This window comes from Scyliorhinus canicula, chromosome 30, assembly GCF_902713615.1.
Source record: "Scyliorhinus canicula chromosome 30, sScyCan1.1, whole genome shotgun sequence".
Lineage (NCBI taxonomy): Eukaryota > Metazoa > Chordata > Chondrichthyes > Carcharhiniformes > Scyliorhinidae > Scyliorhinus > Scyliorhinus canicula.
This window is the reverse complement of record NC_052175.1, coordinates 15,363,954-15,384,713: the sequence shown is the minus strand read 5'-3', so window position 1 is coordinate 15,384,713 and position 20,760 is coordinate 15,363,954. Positions and strand designations below refer to the sequence as shown.

Genomic DNA, 20,760 nt, shown 5'->3' with positions numbered 1-20,760 from the left:
GGCAACTTTTCTCCCTTTATAAATTCTGTCTATATTTATAATGGGATTTTCCTATGTCAGCTTGTCACACTGTAATTACACCCTCCTACCAGCTGTAGTGCTGCAACACAGAATCTCACTCAAGCCAGTAAATGAAGCTCAATGTGTGGCCTTAATAGACAAGCCACGTTAACAGGAGAATGACACAAGACATGGGCTGTGGTCACCGTCAAGGTACAACAGCCAGTGAGAAACCTGCTCAACAAAACTACCTGCAGTCGGATGGAGAGAAGGAAGTGTCGGTACTGAGTGCAGACAAGCTAGAGAGTAACCCGACACTGCCGTCACCACCACCACCCTCCCGTCTATGGTCATGAAAATAAAAGGGTGATTCTGGACACACACTACTCTCCAACATTCAATTTATTCACCGGTTTTTTTTCCCCCACAGTTAAAAACAGATCATTGTCCCTAAAAAACAGGCAATTCAGCAGCAGAAAAATATCGTCCTTTAATATTAGACAACTGACACCGAGCCGGAGAGTAAATGAAAGAGCTTTTCTGTATCAGGTGGCACTGAGGTGCTGAATTTCACATGAACGTGGCTGCCGACTCGGCCAAATAACAGCTAATCGGGCACCAACAGGATTATTGGATCATTCAGCAAGCTTAGTTCCCACGCTGAACCACAGCCCAGTGACAACCTACTCGATAGTACCAGGTGAGGAAGGAACTGTGCTTAGGTGTGACACTCCTGCCCGTACCCACCACCCACACACAGCTCTCTCACCTCCCTGTCACTGCTGGATAAACGGAGCAGAGGAAGAGGCTCTCTGTGGAAACTGGTCAATATAAAGCTTTCCAGAAAGTGGGATACCCAGTGTCTTGGAACAGTGCATGTACAGTTAAGAGATGATCTTATTCTGAAGCCTCAACTGACCAGGAAACAAGCAGATTGTCACAAGACAATGGGATCCGAAATATTCCATACAACTCGAGGAAGTACGGCTACAGCCCAAAGTAAAACCCTTTGAGTTAACGAGCATCAAGGTGGAGACTTTATTGCACCATTACAATAATTTGTTCCTCACCATATCTTGGCCGAATGCCCCAAACCAGAATCTAACCTTGAGTGCGTGTTGTAGAGTATCCGCTCCCTGCAGTGAACTACACACATAACTGGCAACAGAATTTTATTTTGATAGCTAGAAACGAATTGTCGTAGCAGCAAGATGCTGTTCCCATCAACTCAGTATTACAGCGGCGATCGCATGGAGACGCCCCTCCGCCCCGCACAATACACGGGGATCAGAAAGGTGCGGACTGTAATTTCCTTTGTCCCTGACCTGTGCTGTAGCTATGGCCGGAGCTAAACAAGCCTTTCAACGTTTAAAACAAGCAAACAGCAATAACATTAAGACCTGGAATCTACTCGAAATCTGTCTTTGGGCCGGACAATTTCCACTTGTCATATCGTGGGGCAGTACGCTCACAGAAATGGTCCCAACTGGTCAGAACACCCCCCCCCCCCCCCCACCCACCCAGCACCTCGTAGCCCACCCCTTCACTGCCCCGTCTCTCTATCACCGCGTCTCCCCCCCCCCACCCTCACTGTCCCTCATCGACATCATCCTCCTCCAGTGGGGAGGGCTGCCGAAGTGCATTGTGAGTTGTTACCCGCTGGATGGACAGAATCCCGCTGAGGAAAGCATAACTGATCATGGCGGAAAGCCCCACAATCACCGATAAGATCTGCTTGCGTCTCTTGTGAGGATCTTCGTCAGAATCCGAGGAGTTGTTCTGGGGAATTTTCTTTGAGCTGCATTCAGGCTCTGAAACAGACAGACGAGTGTGAGCATCGGAAACCAGGAGGAGCCTTACGTTCGTGTCGATCGTTATTGTAACCCCCCCCCCCCCCCCCCCCCCCCCCCCCCCGCCACCCAGCGCTCTTTCAGATTAAGTTATTGTTGATTCATCGGCAAACTTGGCATCAAATCTCAGCAAAGTCTCACACACACAAAAAACACAGTGACGCAGGCTGAGGGGAGCCCCTCGGGGAGCACGGATCGTCTTGGATTACCTGAGTCATCGTTTGGGAAGTACAGACCCAGGATGGACGTACAGAGAATGCACAGGTTGTCGAGCGAGCGCAGGTGCTGCTGGAGTTTGCTGTTGGGCAGTTTCGCCTTCAGAAGCGGAGCCAGGTGCCCGAATACGATGGCATCTAAGGAGCTGGGTCTAAAACAGGAGAGGAGAGGCATCATTCGACACAGCTATCCGAGCACAGACACACTGCAGGCAACACACATTCCCGGTCCAGAGAGTAACGTGACGTTCCTGCCCGATAAAGTTAGCGTTCAGCAAGTAGGTCACAGTGAGCAGATCCTGAGCCTGCTGGTTGGCGGGCCTGGGTAACGCGAATTTTACATTCCCTGATGGAATATGGGCTTTGCTGAAAAAAGGGGGCATTGATTGCCTACCCCCAGTTCCCCTTGAGAAGACTGTGGAGATTGTGGCGGTTGGATGTGGGGTTGTTGGCGGAGGAGGAGGTAGGAGGGTCCGGGCAAGTATTGAGGGGTACCTCGAGGTGAATGATACGGGGGGAGGTTCAGGTGGGGATGGTCTGGGAAGCCCTGAAGGCAGTGATTCGTGGGGAGCTGATATCCATCCGGGCACACAGGGAGAGGAGCGAGAGGAGTGAGAGGGATAGACTGGTGGGGAAGATGCTGGAGGTGGACAGGAGGTACGCAGAGGCACCAGAGGAGGGACTGTTGGGGGAGAGGCGCAGCCTGCAGGCTGAATTTGATTTGCTGACCACTAGAAAGGCGGAGGCACAGTGGAGGATGGCACAAGGGGCAGTGTACGAACATGGTGAAAAGGAGAGTAGGATGCTGGCTCATCAGCTCCGTAAGCGGGATGCGGCTAAGGAGATTGCTGGAGTGAGAGACAAGAGTGGGAATGTGGTGCGGAAGGGGGTAGAGGTGAATGAGGTCTTTTACGGGGAACTGTACCGGTCGGAGCCAACGGGGGAGAGGAGGGGAATGGAGAGGTTCCTCGACGGGCTTTCTTTCCCGAAGGTGCAGGAGGAGAAGGTGGAGGGGCTGGGTGCGCCGATTGAGCTGGAGGAGCTAGTTAAGGGGATTGGGCAGATGCGGTCAGGGAAGGCACCGGGGCCGGATGGGTTCCCGGTGGAATTTTATAAAAAGTATGTGGACCTAGTGGGCCCCTTGCTGGTGCGGACACTTAATGAGGCGTGGGAAGGGGGGACTTTGCCCCCGACGTTGTCACGGGCGCTGATCTCGTTAATTTTAAAGAAGGACAAGGACCCCCAGCAGTGTGGTTCATACAGGCCCATATCTCTCCTTAATGTGGATGCCACGGTGCTGGCAAAAATCCTGGCCACCAGGATAGAGGACTGTGTGCCAGGGGTTGTACACGAGGACCAGACAGGGTTTGTGAAGGGAAGGCAGCTGAACACGAATGTGCGGAGATTGTTGAATGTCACCATGATGCCGGCGATTGAGGGGGAGGCTGAGATAGTGGTGGCGCTGGATGCGGAGAAGGCCTTCGATAGAGTGGAGTGGGGGTACCTATGGGAGGTGTTGGGGAGGTTTGGATTTGGTGAAGGGTTTATTAGATGGGTGAGGCTGCTATATGAGGCCCTGATGGCGTGTGTGGCCACGAATGGGAGGAGGCTGGAGTACTTCCGGCTTTACCGAGGGACCAGGCAGGATTGCCCCCTGTCCCCCATTGGCAATCGAACTGCTGGCGATGGCGTTGAGGGATTCAGAGAGGTGGAGAGGTTTGGTGCGAGGTGGACAGGAACATAGGGTGTCGTTGTATGCCGATGACCTGTTACTGTATGTGGCGGACCCGGTGGGAGGGATGCCGGGGGTGATGGAGCTGCTAGCTGAGTTTGGGACCTTTTCAGGCTATAAATTAAATTTAGGCAAGAGTGAGGTGTTTGTGGTGCACCCTGGGGACCAGGAGGAAGGAATTGGTAGGCTCCCGCTTAGGCGGGCAGGGGAGAGTTTTAGGTACCTAGGGGTGCAGGTGGCCAGGGACTGGGGGACTCTTCACAAACATAACTTCACCAGACTTGTAGATCAGGTGGAGGAGGAGTTCAAGAGGTGGGACATGCTGCCATTGTCGTTGGCGGGGAGGGTGCAGTCCGTCAAAATGACGGTGCTTCCGAGGTTCTTGTTCCTCTTTCAGTGCCTGCCCATCTTCATCCCCAGGGCCTTCTTTAGGAGAGTGACTAGCAGTATTTTGAGCTTTGTGTGGGCACGTGGGACTCCGAAAGTGAAGAGGGTTTTCCTGGAGCGAGGGAGGGATAGAGGCGGGCTGGCGCTGCCCAACCTTTTGGGGTACTATTGGGCGGCCAATGTGTCAATGGTGCGCAAATGGGGGGGGGGGGGGGGGGGGGGGCGTGGAAAAGAATGGAGATGGCGTCATGTAGAGGTACGAGCCTGGGTGCCTTGGCAACGGCGCCGTTGCCGCTCTCTCCTAAGAGGTATACCAGAAGCCCGGTGGTGGCGGCGACCCTAAGAATCTGGGAACAATGGAGACGGCATCGGGGGGGAAACAGGGGGCTCGATGGAGGCTCCACTGGGTGGCAACCATCGGTTCATCCCGGGGAACACGAATGGGGGATTCAGGGGGTGGCAAAGGGCGGGCATCAGTAAATTGAGGGACCTGTTTATTGGCGGGAGGTTTGCGGGCCTGGGGAACTGGAAGATAAATTTGGCCTTCCCCAGGGGAACATGTTCAGATACCTGCAGGTAAAGGCGTTTGCTAGGCGACAGGGAGAGGGATTCCCTTTGCTGCCCTCGCGGGGGACGATGGACAGAGTGCTTTCGGGGGTGTGGGTCGGAGAGGGGAAGGTGTCTGACATCTATAAGGTAATGCAGGAGGTGGAGGAGGCGTCAGTGGAGGAGCTGAAGGCTAAATGGGAGGAGGAACTTGGGGAGCAGATAGAGGACGGGACTTGGGCGGATGCCTTGGAGAGAGTCAACTCTTCCTCCTCATGTGCGAGGCTGAGTCTCATCCAATTTAAGGTGCTGCACCGGGCCCACATGTCCGGGACTCGGATGAGTAGGTTCTTTGGGGGTGAGGACAGGTGCACCAGATGTTCGGGGAGTCCTGCGAACCACGCCCATATGTTCTGGGCATGCCCGGCACTGGAAGAATTCTGGAAGGGGGTGGCGGGGACGGTGTCGAGGGTGGTTGGATCCAGGGTCAAACCAGGGTGGGGACTCGCGATTTTTGGAGCTGCCTCACGATACCAAGGAGGGGGGACAGTGGCAGAGTGGTTAGCACTGCTGCCTCATGGCACCGAGGGCTCAAGTTCGATCCTGGCCCCGGGTCTGTCCATGATGAGTTTGCACATTCTCCCACTGTCTGCGTGGGTCTCACCCCCACAACCCCAGTGAGAGTCAGCACCTTCAGGAGAGGAGGGGGAGTCTGTACCCCAGTGAGAGTCAGCACCTTCAGGAGAGGAGGGGACCCTGTGCCCCAGTGAGAGTCAGCACCTTCAGGAGAGGAGGGGGACCCTGTACCCCAGTGAGAGTCAGCACCTTCAGGAGAGGAGGGGGAGTCTGTACCCCAGTGAGAGTCAGCACCTTCAGGAGAGGAGAGGGAGTCTGTACCCCAGTGAGAGTCAGCACCTTCAGGAGAGGGGACCCTGTGCCCCAGTGAGAGTCAGCATCTTCAGGAGAGGAGGGGGACCCTGTACCCCAGTGAGAGTCAGCATCTTCAGGAGAGGAGGGGGAGTCTGTACCCCAGTGAGAGTCAGCACCTTCAGGAGAGGAGGGGGAGCCTGTACCCCAGTGAGAGTCAGCACCTTCAGGAGAGGAGGGGGAGTCTGTACCCCAGTGAGAGTCAGCACCTTCAGGAGAGGAGGGAGACCCTGTACCCCAGTGAGAGTCAGCACCTTCAGGAGAGGAGGGGGACCCTGTACCCCAGTGAGAGTCAGCACCTTCAGGAGAGGAGGGGGAGTCTGTACCCCAGTGAGAGTCAGCACCTTCAGGAGAGGGGACCCTGTGCCCCAGTGAGAGTCAGCATCTTCAGGAGAGGAGGGGGACCCTGTACCCCAGTGAGAGTCAGCATCTTCAGGAGAGGAGGGGGACCCTGTACCCCAGTGAGAGTCAGCACCTTCAGGAGCGGGGACCCTGTACCCCAGTGAGAGTCAGCATCTTCAGGAGAGGAGGGGGAGTCTGTACCCCAGTGAGAGTCAGCACCGTCAGGAGAGGAAGGGGAGTCTGTACCCCAGTGAGAGTCAGCACCATCAGGAGAGGAGGGGGACCCTGTACCCCAATGAGAGTCAGCACCTTCAGGAGCGGGGACCCTGTACCCCAGTGAGAGTCAGCACCTTCAGGAGAGGAGGGGGACCCTGTACCCCAGTGAGAGTCAGCACCTTCAGGAGAGGAGGGGGACCCTGTACCCCAGTGAGAGTCAGCACCTTCAGGAGAGGAGGGAGACCCTGTACCCCAGTGAGAGTCAGCACCTTCAGGAGAGGAGGGGGAGTCTGTACCCCAGTGAGAGTCAGCACCTTCAGGAGAGGAGGGGGACCCTGTACCCCAGTGAGAGTCAGCACCTTCAGGAGAGGAGGGGGACCCTGTACCCCAGTGAGAGTCAGCACCTTCAGGAGAGGAGGGGGAGTCTGTACCCCAGTGAGAGTCAGCACCTTCAGGAGAGGAGGGGGACCCTGTACCCCAGTGAGGGTCAGCACCTTCAGGAGAGGAGGGGGAGTCTGTACCCCAGTGAGAGTCAGCACCTTCAGGAGAGGAGGGAGACACTGTACCCCAGTGAGAGTCAGCACCTTCAGGAGAGGAGGGGGAGTCTGTACCCCAGTGAGAGTCAGCACCTTCAGGAGAGGAGGGGGACCCTGTACCCCAGTGAGAGTCAGCACCTTCAGGAGAGGAGGGGGACCCTGTACCCCAGTGAGAGTCAGCACCTTCAGGAGAGGAGGGGGACCCTGTACCCCAGTGAGAGTCAGCACCTTCAGGAGAGGAGGGAGACCCTGTACCCCAGTGAGAGTCAGCACCTTCAGGAGAGGAGGGGGAGTCTGTACCCCAGTGAGAGTCAGCACCTTCAGGAGAGGAGGGGGACCCTGTACCCCAGTGAGAGTCAGCACCTTCAGGAGAGGAGGGGGACCCTGTACCCCAGTGAGAGTCAGCACCTTCAGGAGAGGAGGGGGAGTCTGTACCCCAGTGAGAGTCAGCACCTTCAGGAGAGGAGGGGGACCCTGTACCCCAGTGAGGGTCAGCACCTTCAGGAGAGGAGGGGGAGTCTGTACCCCAGTGAGAGTCAGCACCTTCAGGAGAGGAGGGAGACACTGTACCCCAGTGAGAGTCAGCACCTTCAGGAGAGGAGGGGGAGTCTGTACCCCAGTGAGAGTCAGCACCTTCAGGAGAGGAAGGGTCCCTGTACCCCAGTGAGAATCAGCACCTTTAGGAGAGGAGGGGGAGCCTGTACCCCAGTGAGAGTCAGCACCTTCAGGAGAGGAGGGGGACCCTGTACCCCAGTGAGGGTCAGCACCTTCAGGAGAGGAGGGAGACCCTGTACCCCAGTGAGAGTCAGCACCTTCAGGAGAGGGGACCCTGTACCCCAGTGAGAGTCAGCACCTTCAGGAGAGGGGATCCTGTACCCCAGTGAGAGTCAGCACCTTCAGGAGAGGAGGGGGTCCCTGTACCCCAGTGAGAGTCAGCACCTTCAGGAGAGGAGGGGGACCCTGTACCCCAGTGAGAGTCAGCACCTTCAGGAGAGGAGAGGGGACCCTGTACCCCAGTGAGGGTCAGCACCTTCAGGAGAGGAGAGGGGACCCTGTACCCCAGTGAGAGTCAGCACCTTCAGGAGAGGAGGGGGACCCTGTACCCCAGTGAGAGTCAGCACCTTCAGGAGAGGGGACCCTGTACCCCAGTGAGAGTCAGCACCTTCAGGAGTGGAGGCAAAACCGGGCGAAACATTTTTCAACAGTATTTATTTAGTGTTAAAGATAAAGCTCTTGCTCTTTGGTAATAGAGTCATAGAGGTTTCCAGCATGGGAAACAGGCCCTTCGGCCCAGCTTGTCCATGCTGCCCCAGTCTCTATCACTAAGCTAGTCCCACTTGCCCGCGATTGGCCCCTATCCCTCTACACCCACCCTGCCCCATGTAACTGTCTAACTGCTTTTTGAAGGACTAAATCGTACCCGCCTCTCCCACTGCCTCTGGCAGCTCGTTCCAGACGCTCACCACCCTCTGTGTGTGAAGAAATTTCCCCTCTGGTCTCTTTTGTATCTCTCCCCTCTGACCTTAAACCTCTGACCTCTAGCTCTAGACTCCTCTATCTTTGGGAAAAGATGTTGACTATCTACCTTATCGATGCGCCTCATTATTTTATAGACCTCTATAAGATCACCCCCAAGCCTCCTACGATCCAGGGAAAAAAGTCCCAGCCTCTCCTTATAACTCAGACCATCAAGTCCTGGTAGCAGCCTCGTAAATCCCTTCCGCACTCTTTCTAGTTTAACAGTATCCTTCCTATAATAGGGTGACCAGAACTGAACACAGTATTCCATGTGTGGGTCTGACCAACGTCTTGTACAACTTCAACAAGACGTCCCAACTCATGTATTCAATATTCTGGCCAATAAAACCCAGCATGGTGAATGCCTTCTTCACCACCCTGAATAGGCATTGGACTATGTCTGAATGTCAAGGAGGATGGACCCTAAATTCTGTCTAAATACAGAACTCCGATCGCAGGATTGATGTGAGACTGATGAGCCCAGGAATCCGCTTTTCCGCGCAGCCCGTTAGATGTGTTATCCGCTGGCTGCTTGCAGACTAAAAATCAGTGTCAGTGCGTCACCAAATCAAACAATGCCTGTGAAGGTGGCTGAAAATAATAAACCAGCCTTTCTCTCTGCACCCAGGCACAGGAGGAGTTAACTGCTCTAAGTGAAAGCATCCTGTCTGTGAAAGGGCAAAGCTCCCCCAGGTTATCCGTGCAGGTAGTCACTTCAGGAGAACCGGAAAATTCATCCCGATCCAATTCCAACTTGCTGGGAATTAAGCCAGTCACTCATTCCCAGTTTTCCCAAGAAACAGTTTTCAAACTGACGTCATCACTTATCTTCAGGCGCGGATGAAAACCAACCAGCGTGGGTCTCACCCCCACAACCCAAAGATGTGTGGATTGGCCAGGCTGAATCGCCCCTTAATTGGGGGAAAAAACAGAATTGGGTACTCTAAATTTATTTTTAAATAAAGAAAAAAGTTGCTGTACAAATTTCCCCTCAAAGCCTTGGCTGCCTTTATTATATTTGACTACAGGAGGCTTGTGGAGCTTTGGTGGTTCCTCTACTTTTGGGCCACACGCTCTGGGTTCGGGTCCAATGTCAGGACCACAGAAGGAGCGTTCAAAGGGGCTTAGCCACCTGATAACCCACTCAGAAACCCTTCCAGCGCTTCCCCCACTATTCCCCAAAGGGTAAAGTGTGGGCGCGAAGATACGGCAACAGTGCAAACACTCATTATTATTATGGGGCAGCACGGTGGCACAGTGGTTAGCGCTGCTGCCTCAGGGTTCCGAGGTCCCAGGTTCGATCCCGGCTCTGGGTTACTGAGGATTTTACACATTCTCCCCGTGTCTGCGTGGGTCTCGCCCCCACAACCCAAAGATGTGCAGGGTAGGTGGACTGGCCACGCTAAATTGCCCCCTAATTGGAAAATTCAGTTAATTTCTATCCAACAATAAATAAACTCACCAACCAGAGCAACAATGTCAGTTCAAACGTCGAGTACACAAAGGATTCTGGCCCCAGATTTCAAAACCCTTGGCAGCTGTGTGCGCAGATCATCGAGGGGCGCCAGATTCTGGCTTCCTACCTCGGGCATCGATTTAAATATTTGATTTGGCATAGATCAGGGAGGAAGTCGTATGTCTCGTTTTCCTTCAAACTTCTCGTTTTCCCTTCAAAGCTCCTCTTTCTTTTGCTTACTACGTAGCCAGACGTGCGAGGCCGGCCCAGCACCTGCACAGCCCGAAAACCCGTGGCCAGGCCCCATCTAGCGGTGATGCTCACCTGTGGCCAGGTCGAGCCGTTTGCTATGACCCGCCTCTCTCATCACAGGCATCCATCACGAAAAATAACCCCCCCCCCCCCCTCCTCCACCTCCACGGCAGGGAAAAAAAATAAACCACTTACGAGTTTCCAAAAAAGAACTTGTGAGACCCTAGCCTCTGGGACAGCAGCGTCAAGCACTCACGCGCTTCTTTGTAGATCTGAAAACAAATAGTCACAGTTCATCATAAAGTACAGATTTTGGCTGAATTTGCTGCCTCTTATTCCAAGATTATAACCTCTCGTTCTAGAACGTCCCACAAGAGAAAGCGTCAGCTCCACGCCGACTTTATCCACACCCTTTAGCATCTTGTGTACCTCAATTAGATCTCTCCCCTTTATTCTATCATTGGGAGGGTATCGGCCTAAACTGTTCAATCTCTCTTCACAAAACAAATCCCCCCCCCCCATCTCTGGAATCAATCTGGTGAACCTCCTCTGAACTGCCTCCAATGCCAACACATCCAATGGCAGCACGGTAGCATAGTGGTTAGCATAAATGCTTCACAGCTCCAGGGTCCCAGGTTCGGTTCCCGGCTGGGTCACTGTCTGTGTGGAGTCTGCACGTCCTCCCCGTGTGTGCGTGGGTTTCCTCCGGGTGCTCCGGTTTCCTCCCACAGTCCAAAGATGTGCGGGTTAGGTGGATTGGCCATGCTAAATTGCCCGTAGTGTCCTAATAGTAAGGTTAAGGGGGGGGTTGTTGGGTTACGGGTATAGGGTGGATACGTGGGTTTGAGTAGGGTGATCATTGCTCGGCACAACATCGAGGGCCGAAGGGCCTGTTCTGTGCTGTACTGATCTAATCTATCTTTCCTAAAATCAGGGGACCAATACTGTGCACGATACTCCAGGTGCGGTCTTAAAGAGCTTGTAAGCTCTTTATCGAATGCACAGCGCGTAAATGAACTGATTGCAGAAATAGAAATGAATCACGATAAAACCATTGTAGAGGTACGATTACAAAGTGACCACCATTGGGACCTCAATATTCAAAGGGATGGACGTTGGAGAAGGACAAGATAGGAAATGGAGGCGGGGTAGCATTGTTAATGAAGGACACGATCCGTGAGAAATGATCTTGGGTTCAGAGTTCAGAGATTTGGGCACAAATAAGAAATAGCAAAGAAAGAAGTCACTAGTGGAAATAGTTTCTTGGCCGGCTGAGAATGGCTACATTGAAGGGCAGTGTATAAATCTAGAAATAATGGGGCTTTATAAGAAAGATGCTGCAATAATCAAGAGATTTTAAACTTTGTGATTGATTGGATGAATCAAATAGTCAGAGGTAGACTGGAGGATGAAGACAGTGTAATCGAGACAGTTTTGGAGAACAATACATTTTGGAGCCAGGAAGAGTACAATCTATGTTTGATCCGAGTATTGTATAACAGGACAGGCTGAATTTGTGACACGAGTGGGCAGCATGATAGCACAGTGGTTAGCACAGTTGCTTCACAGCTCCAGGGTCCCACGTCCTCCCCGTGTGTGCGTGGGTTTCCTCCGGGTGCTCCGGTTTCCTCCCACAGTCCAAAGATGTGCGGGTTAGGGTGGATTGACCGTGCTAAAACTGTCCAAAAAATGGTAGGTGGGGTTACGGGGATGAGGTAGAGATGGGGACGTAGGAAGGTGCTCCTTCCAAGGGCCGGTGCAGACTCGATGGGCCGAATGGCCTCCTTCTGCACGGTAAATTCTATGCATTGTCTCTCAATAGGTTGATAATCCATCCAGCTCCGACTTTTTTTTAATTATAGTGCCCCCTCCCACAGACCTCATTAATTTGATTTCTTGATTTTTGTTTTACAAACAGGGGATCCATCAACAGGTCCAGGCAACTGGTGGTCTAGGGGGGGCCATCCGACCCAACTGCCTGCTCCTCTACCGCAGTTATGTTGACGGCCTAGTGACCATATAGAGGGGGTACGCAGTAATCAGCGCTACACCTGAGGCCGTCTGTGATTGGTTGGCGCTGCGGGGGCTGGGCTACATCATCAGCCCCGGGAATGATATTTTAGTTATGTTAATTAAGTTTCCTTTTACGTATTCTTATGGTTACAGTGCCTGACTGGTGGCCGTCAGCCCCATCCAATAGTGTGTCCGTTTTGGCCATTTCCTATCTGAAAAGAGACTATGAATAGGGGATAGCTGGGAGACTGAATAAAGTCAATAAACTCTCAAGAACGGGAAGCTGTCTTGGTTTTGACTTCACAACGTGGGCCCTATCAACACCGGCGGCTTTCCTGGGGCAGCACGGTAGCATGGTGGTTAGCATAAATGCTTCACAGCTCCAGGGTCCCAGGTTCGATTCCCGGCTGGGTCACTGTCTGTGTGGAGTCTGCACGTCCTCCCAGTGTGTGCGTGGGTTTCCTCCGGGTGCTCCGGTTTCCTCCCACAGTCCAAAGATGTGCGGGTTAGGTGGATTGGCCATGCTAAATTGCCCGTAGTGTAAGGTTAAGTGGGGATTGTTGGGTTACGGGTATAGGGTGGATACGTGGGTTTGAGTAGGGTGATCATTGCTCGGCACAACATCGAGGACCGAAGGGCCTGTTCTGTGCTGTACTGTTCTATGTTCTACGTTCTAATACTCCCGAATTCCGCCAGCAAAAACGTGCTAGAGTCATTCCACCTGCCTCATTCTCTGCCTCCTCTTCGTTGTCGTTCCACTGACCACCCCGAATCAGGCGAAGGCGCTCCAGGAAGCGGGTGTGCATGCGGTTTGGCAGGAAGAAATTGAGGGGGAATGGTATGGCCTCGCCGTACCAGGGCCGCGTGAATGACACGTAATTCTTGGAGTCAACCCAAAACATGTAGATCTGGCCAAAGAAAAGGCAGAAAGGTTAGACTCAGCTCTGGGCGCACCAGCTATCAGCTCCGAAAGAACAAAGCGGAGGGGGCAACCGACGGTTCGAAATGATGAAACACCCACCAGCGCAGGGAGCAACTTCTCTTCAATGAGAGAGGCAAAGGCAAGGGTATCGGCTCCCTCTGTTGCCGACAGCCCATAGTCAGCATTGTATTTCTAAAAATAGTAAGGGAGATGGAAATATCAGTAAACAGTACAGCAGGCAGGTCACAGCAATCGGTGCATCCACATCGCTTAGGGCATAACAAAGAGAAAGATGGGTCTGCATTGAATCGAGGGATTTATACACAGAATAACAGCCAAGTGTGTATTACAGCTGGGGTATAACCAAGACGCTCGATCGACTTACATACAGAATACTTGCACAGAGAGTGAGCTAAGACATGCATCAGTTCAACATTTTGACGTGATCAATATTTAAATGACCATCTGAGGCTGTAAATGGTTAAAAAAGTTCAGGTTTGAGCCAAGAAACGGGAAATGTGAAACTGGGTCCCTCCCACTGCCAGCCATCTGCAATTTGGAAGCATTTCAGGATGGAGGAAATTCCTCGGGAAGGGACGACATTCCTGCCCTTGTTTGTGTAAATAGTGGGTTGCCGTGGTTACCAGGACTCACCAGACCTCTGGTGACGGGAGTGAATTCCAGCAAGCACAGAGCTGAATCACAGTGGCTTCGGTGTCACTCCCTCCGGATCTCAGCCAGGATTGGGCGTCAGGGAAGGTCTCCCGATCCTTTCTAGTGCCCCCCCCACACCCCCCCACGCCCCCCCCGCCGCTGGTGCACACGCGGATCGGACCCGTGCCTCTGCACCCCCAACGACTAACCAGCAATCAGCAGTATTCCCATTTCAGCATTCCAAATCTATCCTATGATTCCAAAATTCCAAGGCACCAAATTGGGAGATGTAACTAAGAGGGAGATGAGGGGAACCTTCTTCACCCAGAGGGTGGCGAGCTGACCCCGCAGGGAAATGGGGGAAGTTCCACCTCGTCGGGGCGTTCGTCGCCGAGGGCAAAAACAGAAATGGCCAAGTGCCGCTGTGGGCTGAGGAAGAGGGTAGAGACCCTCCTTCGGGGGAAATCGCTGCCGATTCGATGGGCCGAATGGCTTCCTCCTACACTGCAGGGATTCCTTTTTTAAAATAATATTTTATTGAGGTATTTGAAAAAATGTTATAACAATAACTTAAACAATGACATCAACATGGCAAGATAAACATTCCCCCCCCCCCCCCCCCCCCCCCCCAGCCCAATCTTCACACACCTCACCCAGACAACAGCAATCCACCCGCCCCCCCCCCCCGGAATGCTGCTTCTGCCGACATTTTAATTTTCCCCGAGAAAGTCGACGAACGGCTGCCACCTCCGGGAGAACCCGAACATTGACCCTCTTAAGGCAAACTTTATTTTCTCGAGGCTGAGAAACCCAGCCGTGTCACTAACCCAGGTCTCTACCCTCGGGGGGGGCTTCGGGTCCCTCCACATTAACAAGATCCGTCTCCGGGCTACCAGGGAGGCAAAGGCCAGAACGTCGGCCTCTTTCGCCCCCTGAACTCCCAGCTCTTCCCACACTGCAGGGATTCTATGATCCGCTCCAGCATTGATACAGCTTCTCTCCAGGATCGAGAGCGGCACATTTTCCATGTGAATTGTGTAAATTCCACACACTCCCGGGCATTTTTTAACGAGGGGAGTTTTAGCTGTTCTCTGCAAGTCTCATAAACAGCTCCATACAACGTGATGAGTTCTGCCTCAATCCTCGCATCCTTCGGAGGCAGGGGCACGTTTACATGACCCTTAAAGCAGTCGGTCTTTTTTTAAAATAAATTTGGAGTACCCAATTCTTTTTCTTTCCCAATGAAGGGGCAATTTAGCATGGCCAATCCACCTGCCCCGCACATCTTTGGGTTGTGGGGGTGAAACCCACGCAGACACGGGGAGAATGTGCAAACTCCACACGGACAGTGACCCGGGGCCGGGATCAAACCCGGGTCCTCGGCGCCGTGAGGCAGCAATGCTAACCACTGCGCCAGCGTACCGCACGAGCAGTGGGTCTCCAACAGCAGTACCCCCTTAGATATACAGCATTTCCCACCGCTTCAAGTTGTCTGAACTTGCCCACTTCCTTCAGTATTGTTTAATGCTTGTACAAGTTGCACTGAAGCTGAATTTACTGCAACCCCACCCGATACCCCAGTAATTTCTGGGTGTGATAAATCTGGTGCTGGTGCTTTCTGTACCATGGGCAACCCAAACAGGGCTCCACGATGCCATGTGCAATAGCTGAATGGTAAACGTGGGAGCTTGCAGCACCTGTACACGTGTTAAGCTCAGTCCTGTACTGGCTGTCATTGAATCATAAGAGTGAGAAATACCTTGTCTGAAGCTAATGAATATTATTTTGTGAAAGCTAGCATACAGAAGTATACAGATCATTGACTGTTCTATCTGGGGTGCCAGCCAAAAGCACACTAATTAAAGTTTTAAAAGGCTGTAAATATTAAGTGAAAAAACGTTCCATTGGGAGTTAAGACTTTGCGAGACAAATCTAATCCGTCCAGCAACATTACAACACGGATTACCAAACCTCAATGACAAACAATTGTAGTAGAAACAAAGGTGCACCCGTTTCCGGAGGTAAGCAAGGATCTGAAGAGGCTGGGACACAACATCTTCCTCCGTCTTCAGTGCGGGCAGAACCCCTGCCAAGAAAATAGAAGAAACAGGTTCATTCGGGACCTAATTTACACCATCAGACACACACACAAGCAGAGGCACAAGCACACCACACACACAGGCAGACACACACACAGGCACACGCACAGGCAGACACACACAGGCAGACACACACAGGCAGACGCACAGACAGACACACACACAGGCAGACGCACAGACAGACACACACACAGGCAGACACACACACAGGCAGACACACACAGGCACACGCACAGGCAGACACACACAGGCAGACACACACAGGCAGACGCACAGACAGACACACACACAGGCAGACGCACAGACAGACACACACACAGGCAGACACACACACAGGCACACACACACAGGCACACGCACAGGCAGACACACACACAGACAGACACACACACAGACACACACACAGACAGAAAGACACATACGCAGACACACGCACGCACAGACACACACACAGACAGACACACACAGACACAGACAGAAAGACACACACGCAGACACACGCACAGATAGACACACGCACAGATAGACACAGGCACAGGCAGACGCACAGACACGCATACGCACAGACACGCACACGCAGACGCACAGACAGACACACGCACAGACAGACACACGCACAGACAGACACACGCACAGACAGACACACGCACAGACAGACACACGCACAGACAGACACACGCACAGACAGACACACGCACAGACAGACACACGCACAGACAGACACACGCACAGACAGACACACGCACAGACACACGCACAGACAGACACACGCACAGACACACACGCACAGACAGACACACGCACAGACAGACACACGCAGACAGACACACGCACAGACAGACACACGCACAGACAGACACACGCACAGACAGACACACGCACAGACAGACACACGCACAGACACACGCACAGACAGACACACGCACAGACAGACACACGCAGACAGACACACGCACACACACACACGCACACACACACGCAGACACACACACGCAGACACACACACGCAGACACACACACGCAGACACACACACACGCAGACACACACACACGCAGACACACACACGCAGACACACACACGCAGACACACACACGCAGACACACACACGCAGACACACACACGCAGACACACACACGCAGACACACACACGCAGACACACACACGCAGACACACACACGCAGACACACACACGCAGACACACACACGCAGACACACACACGCAGACACACACACGCAGACACACACACGCAGACACACACACGCAGACACACACACGCAGACACACACACGCAGACACACACAAGAGTTGTGACCTTTGGGTTCAAACCGCACAGTTGTTCGAGACCCCCTCACCCCTCATTCTTTGAAGCCTGGACAGAGTTGGTTAACAGGATCAATTGAAAGGAATCAGAGACCATTCGGACTCCAGCCACGCTCACAGTCTGATATTTTCCCTTGTCAGCCTGGGGTACTGAAGCAAATTTTGAATCCCCCAGGCTGGGAGCATGGATGGGTTCTAGGACCCTGCTGGTTTCAGTGGCGTGTTTGTTACACCAGGCCTTTGATCCAGTTCACACTTGGGGCAAATCCTGTCCATTATCATTGCTCTCCAAATTTCACCAAGCTCTTGTATCCATTAACCAGCTCGTGCTGCCCTCCTCGAACGGGACTAGACAGGGTAGATGCAGGAAGGATGTTGCCAATGATGGGTGTGTCCAGAACCAGGGGTCACAGCCTGAGGATTCTGGGTAAACCATTTCAGACAGAGATAAGGAGACATTTCTTCACACAGAGTGGTGAGCCTGTGGAATTCATTACCACAGGAAGTAGTTGATGCTAAATCATTGAATATATTCAAGAGGCGGCTGGATATAGCACTTGGGGAGAATGGGATCAAAGGCTATGGGGAGAAAGCAGGGTTAGGCTATTGAGTTGGATGATCAGCCATGATGGTGATGAATGGCGGAGCAGGCTCGAAGGGCCAAAAGGCCTCCTCCTGCCCCTACCTTCTATGTCTGTCTCCACAAGCCGGGTCCAGCCTGCAGTAGCAAGGGAAATACAAACTTTAAAACAGCAGCTGTTTTCAACCTCAGTAAATCCAGCACACACGTGCTGGGGGAAAAACCGCGGCAGATTTGGAGCAGCTCAGACTGTGGGGTAACCACTGACTTGGAAACTCCGCACGACAGAGGACGTAGTGTCTGAATGGGATAGCGCCCACTCCCGATTCAGAAGCCAGAATAAACTCTCAGGGGAATCCATTCCAAGTGGGTCACGACTCATACAAATGGAAATCTTGAACAAACTGAACCAAACCAAAATGAAACCCAGAAGAATAGGACGTGATTTCATTGATGTATAAAAAACTCCTCGAAGACTCGGCAGGCTCCACATGTCAAGAGGCTATTTCGCTTGGCTGGAGAATCTACAGCCAAGAGTTTATAATCTCAGCGTAAAGAGTCAGCCACTTAGGACTTGGGATGAGGAGAAATTTCTCAATGAGCGTCAAGAGTCATTGCGATTACAAAGAACAAAGAAAAGTACAGCACAGGAACAGGCCCTTCGGCCCTCCAAGCCCGTGCCAACCATGCTGCCCATCTGAACTAAAATCTGCTACACTTCCTGGGTCCGTATCCCTCTATTCCCATCCTATTCATGTATTTGCCAAGATGGCCCTTAAACGTCACTATGGTCCCGGCTTCCACCCCCTCCTCCGGCAGTGAGTTCCAGGCACCCACTACCCTCTGTGTAAAAAAACTTGCCTCGTACATCTACTCTAAACCTTGCCCCTCGCACCTTAAACCTATGCCCCCCCGAGTAATTGACCCCTCTACCCTGGGAAAAAGCCTCTGACTATCCACTCTGTCTATGCCCCTCAATCTTGTAGACCTCTATCAGGTCGCCCCTCAACCTCCGTCGTTCCAGTGAGAACAAACCGAGTTTATTCAACCTCTCCTCGTAGCTAATGCCCTCCATACCAGGCAACATCCTGGTAAATCTCTTCTGCACCCTCTCTAAAGCCTCCACATCCTTCTGGTAGTGTGGCGACCAGAATTGAACACTATACTCCCAAGTGTGGCCTCACTAAGGTTCTATACAGCTGCAACATGACTCGCCAATTTTTATACTCAATGCCCCGGCCAATGAAGGCAAGCATGCCGTATGCCTTCTTGACTACCTTCTCCACCTGTGTTGTCCCTTTCAGTGACCTGTGGACCTGTACACCTAGATCTCTCTGACTGTCAATACTCGAGGGTTCTACCATTCACTGTATATTCCCGACCTGTAATAGACCTTCCAAAATGCATTACTCATTCTCCACTCATCAGAGCTGCTCGATCACTGGAAAAAAGCAAATGACTGCGGATGCTAGAATCTGGAAGCCAGCCTCAATGGGGCAGTTCCATCGCTCAGAACATTTTCTAAATGGTGCTGAGCTGCGAGGGACAATGGAATCAAAGTCCGGAAATCATAAAAAGCTAGTGGGCAGGCATGGAAATTCATTTTAAATGTGATCGGTAAATCCCTGGTATTGTCACAATCGGGCGAGGGGAGATCGAGTGGCTCACCCCTTTCCCCACTCCTTGTTTGACCGAAACAGGTCTGATTTTAAAAGAAAACGTTTGCCAATTCAGCGAGTGTTTCACTGTTTCCGTGACACGACTGTAAAAACAGACTTTTTCATAAGTTTTTCTGAAACTTACAGGATACTGCGAGGCCTGGATAGAGTGGACGTGGAGAGGATGTTTCCACTTGTGGGAAAAACTAGAACCAGAGGGCACCATCTCAGACTAAAGGGACGATCCTTTAAAACAGAGATGAGGAGGAATTTCTTCAGCCAGAGGGTGGTGAATCTGTGGAAGTCTTTGCCGCAGAAGGCTGTGGAGGCCAAATCACTGAGTGTCTTTAAGAAAGAGATAGTTAGGTTCTTGATTAATAAGGGGATCAGGGGTTATGGGGAGAAGGCAGGAGAATGGGGATGAGAAAATATCAGCCATGATTGAATGGCGGAGCAGACTCGATGGGCCGAGTGGCCTAATTCTGTTTCTATGTCTTATAAAAAGAAACGGGAAGAGCATTTGTTGTCTGTAATCTTGTCTAAGAAAAATAATAAAAACTTTCCAACATCCAGACATGTACAAATGTATTACGGAGCGGGAGGATAGATTAAGTGGTATTATTTTAAAGTCTAGTAAGGGTTAAAGTTATATGGTTCTCGCAGGTTGAGCTTGTTAGTCTGTCTGCTTTCATCATCGCGGCAGCTTCATGATTTAGATGAATGATTTCTTCTGGATCGTCACAAACAGCAGACAGGGTTTGTAAAAATAAGGTGGAGAGAATAAAGGGAAAAGGAGGAGGGTTCCCAGCTCGAGCATGCTCCATAATTCAACTAGAACATGACTGATCTCCCAGCTCCATGACTCGTCCCTGCACTAATCCCATCTTCCTCGATATCTTCAATATCTAGAAAAGAGAGGGGCGAGATTGTGCAGCGCTGCCTCCAGATAGATTCTCTCGGAGTCTTGGAATAAAAGATTTATTTCTGTTGTCAGGTGACCAGCAAACTAACAATTCTATTGCTCACATCAATGACTGAAAGTTAGGGCAGCACAGTGGCGCAGTGGTTAGCATTGCTGCCTCACGGCACTGAGGGTTTGATCCAGGTCCTGGGTCACTGTTCGCATGGAGAATGTGCAAACTCCACACGGACAAATGGAGTACACCTAAATAGCAGCTATATCTAACCGAAGGGTATACAAGCTGGAGAGGGCAAATAGACCCCCCCCCCCCGCTATGGGACATGGGACCCAGAAGGTCAGCACTGATGGGGTTAGCCTTGCCTGAAGGACTTTTCCAGGGATTGCTGAGCTTGTGCACTCTCAGGGGGGCTCCGGAAAATCGTGCATAAGCCTAACAGAAAAAAAAACACAGTTAGGAAAAGTTAAGCAGTTTTCAAATCTTTCACTAAGGTTTACTTTCTAAAACTATGGTTATAACTGTTAAACACTCCCAGGACAGGTACAGCACAGGGTTAGATACAGAGTAAAGCTCCCTCTACACTGTCCCCATCAAACACTCCCAGGACAGGTACAG

At 52.1% G+C, this 20,760-nt stretch overlaps 1 protein-coding gene across 1 annotated transcript in view; it reads right to left on the bottom strand.

Moving 5' to 3' along the window:
• Positions 1-1,536: 1,536 nt before the first annotated feature.
• The window catches only part of LOC119958644 (metaxin-1-like), a 40,940-nt gene continuing 21,716 nt past the window's right edge, over positions 1,537-20,760 (bottom strand). The window contains exons 2-8 of the mRNA XM_038787180.1: positions 20,508-20,577; positions 15,576-15,652; positions 13,012-13,104; positions 12,716-12,898; positions 10,173-10,249; positions 2,060-2,217; positions 1,537-1,811 (exon numbers count right to left, since the gene is read on the bottom strand). Of these exons, the coding sequence (XP_038643108.1) occupies positions 1,588-1,811; positions 2,060-2,217; positions 10,173-10,249; positions 12,716-12,898; positions 13,012-13,104; positions 15,576-15,652; positions 20,508-20,577 (882 nt within the window). The 3' untranslated portion in view covers positions 1,537-1,587. The remainder of the gene's footprint in view (positions 1,812-2,059; positions 2,218-10,172; positions 10,250-12,715; positions 12,899-13,011; positions 13,105-15,575; positions 15,653-20,507; positions 20,578-20,760) is intronic.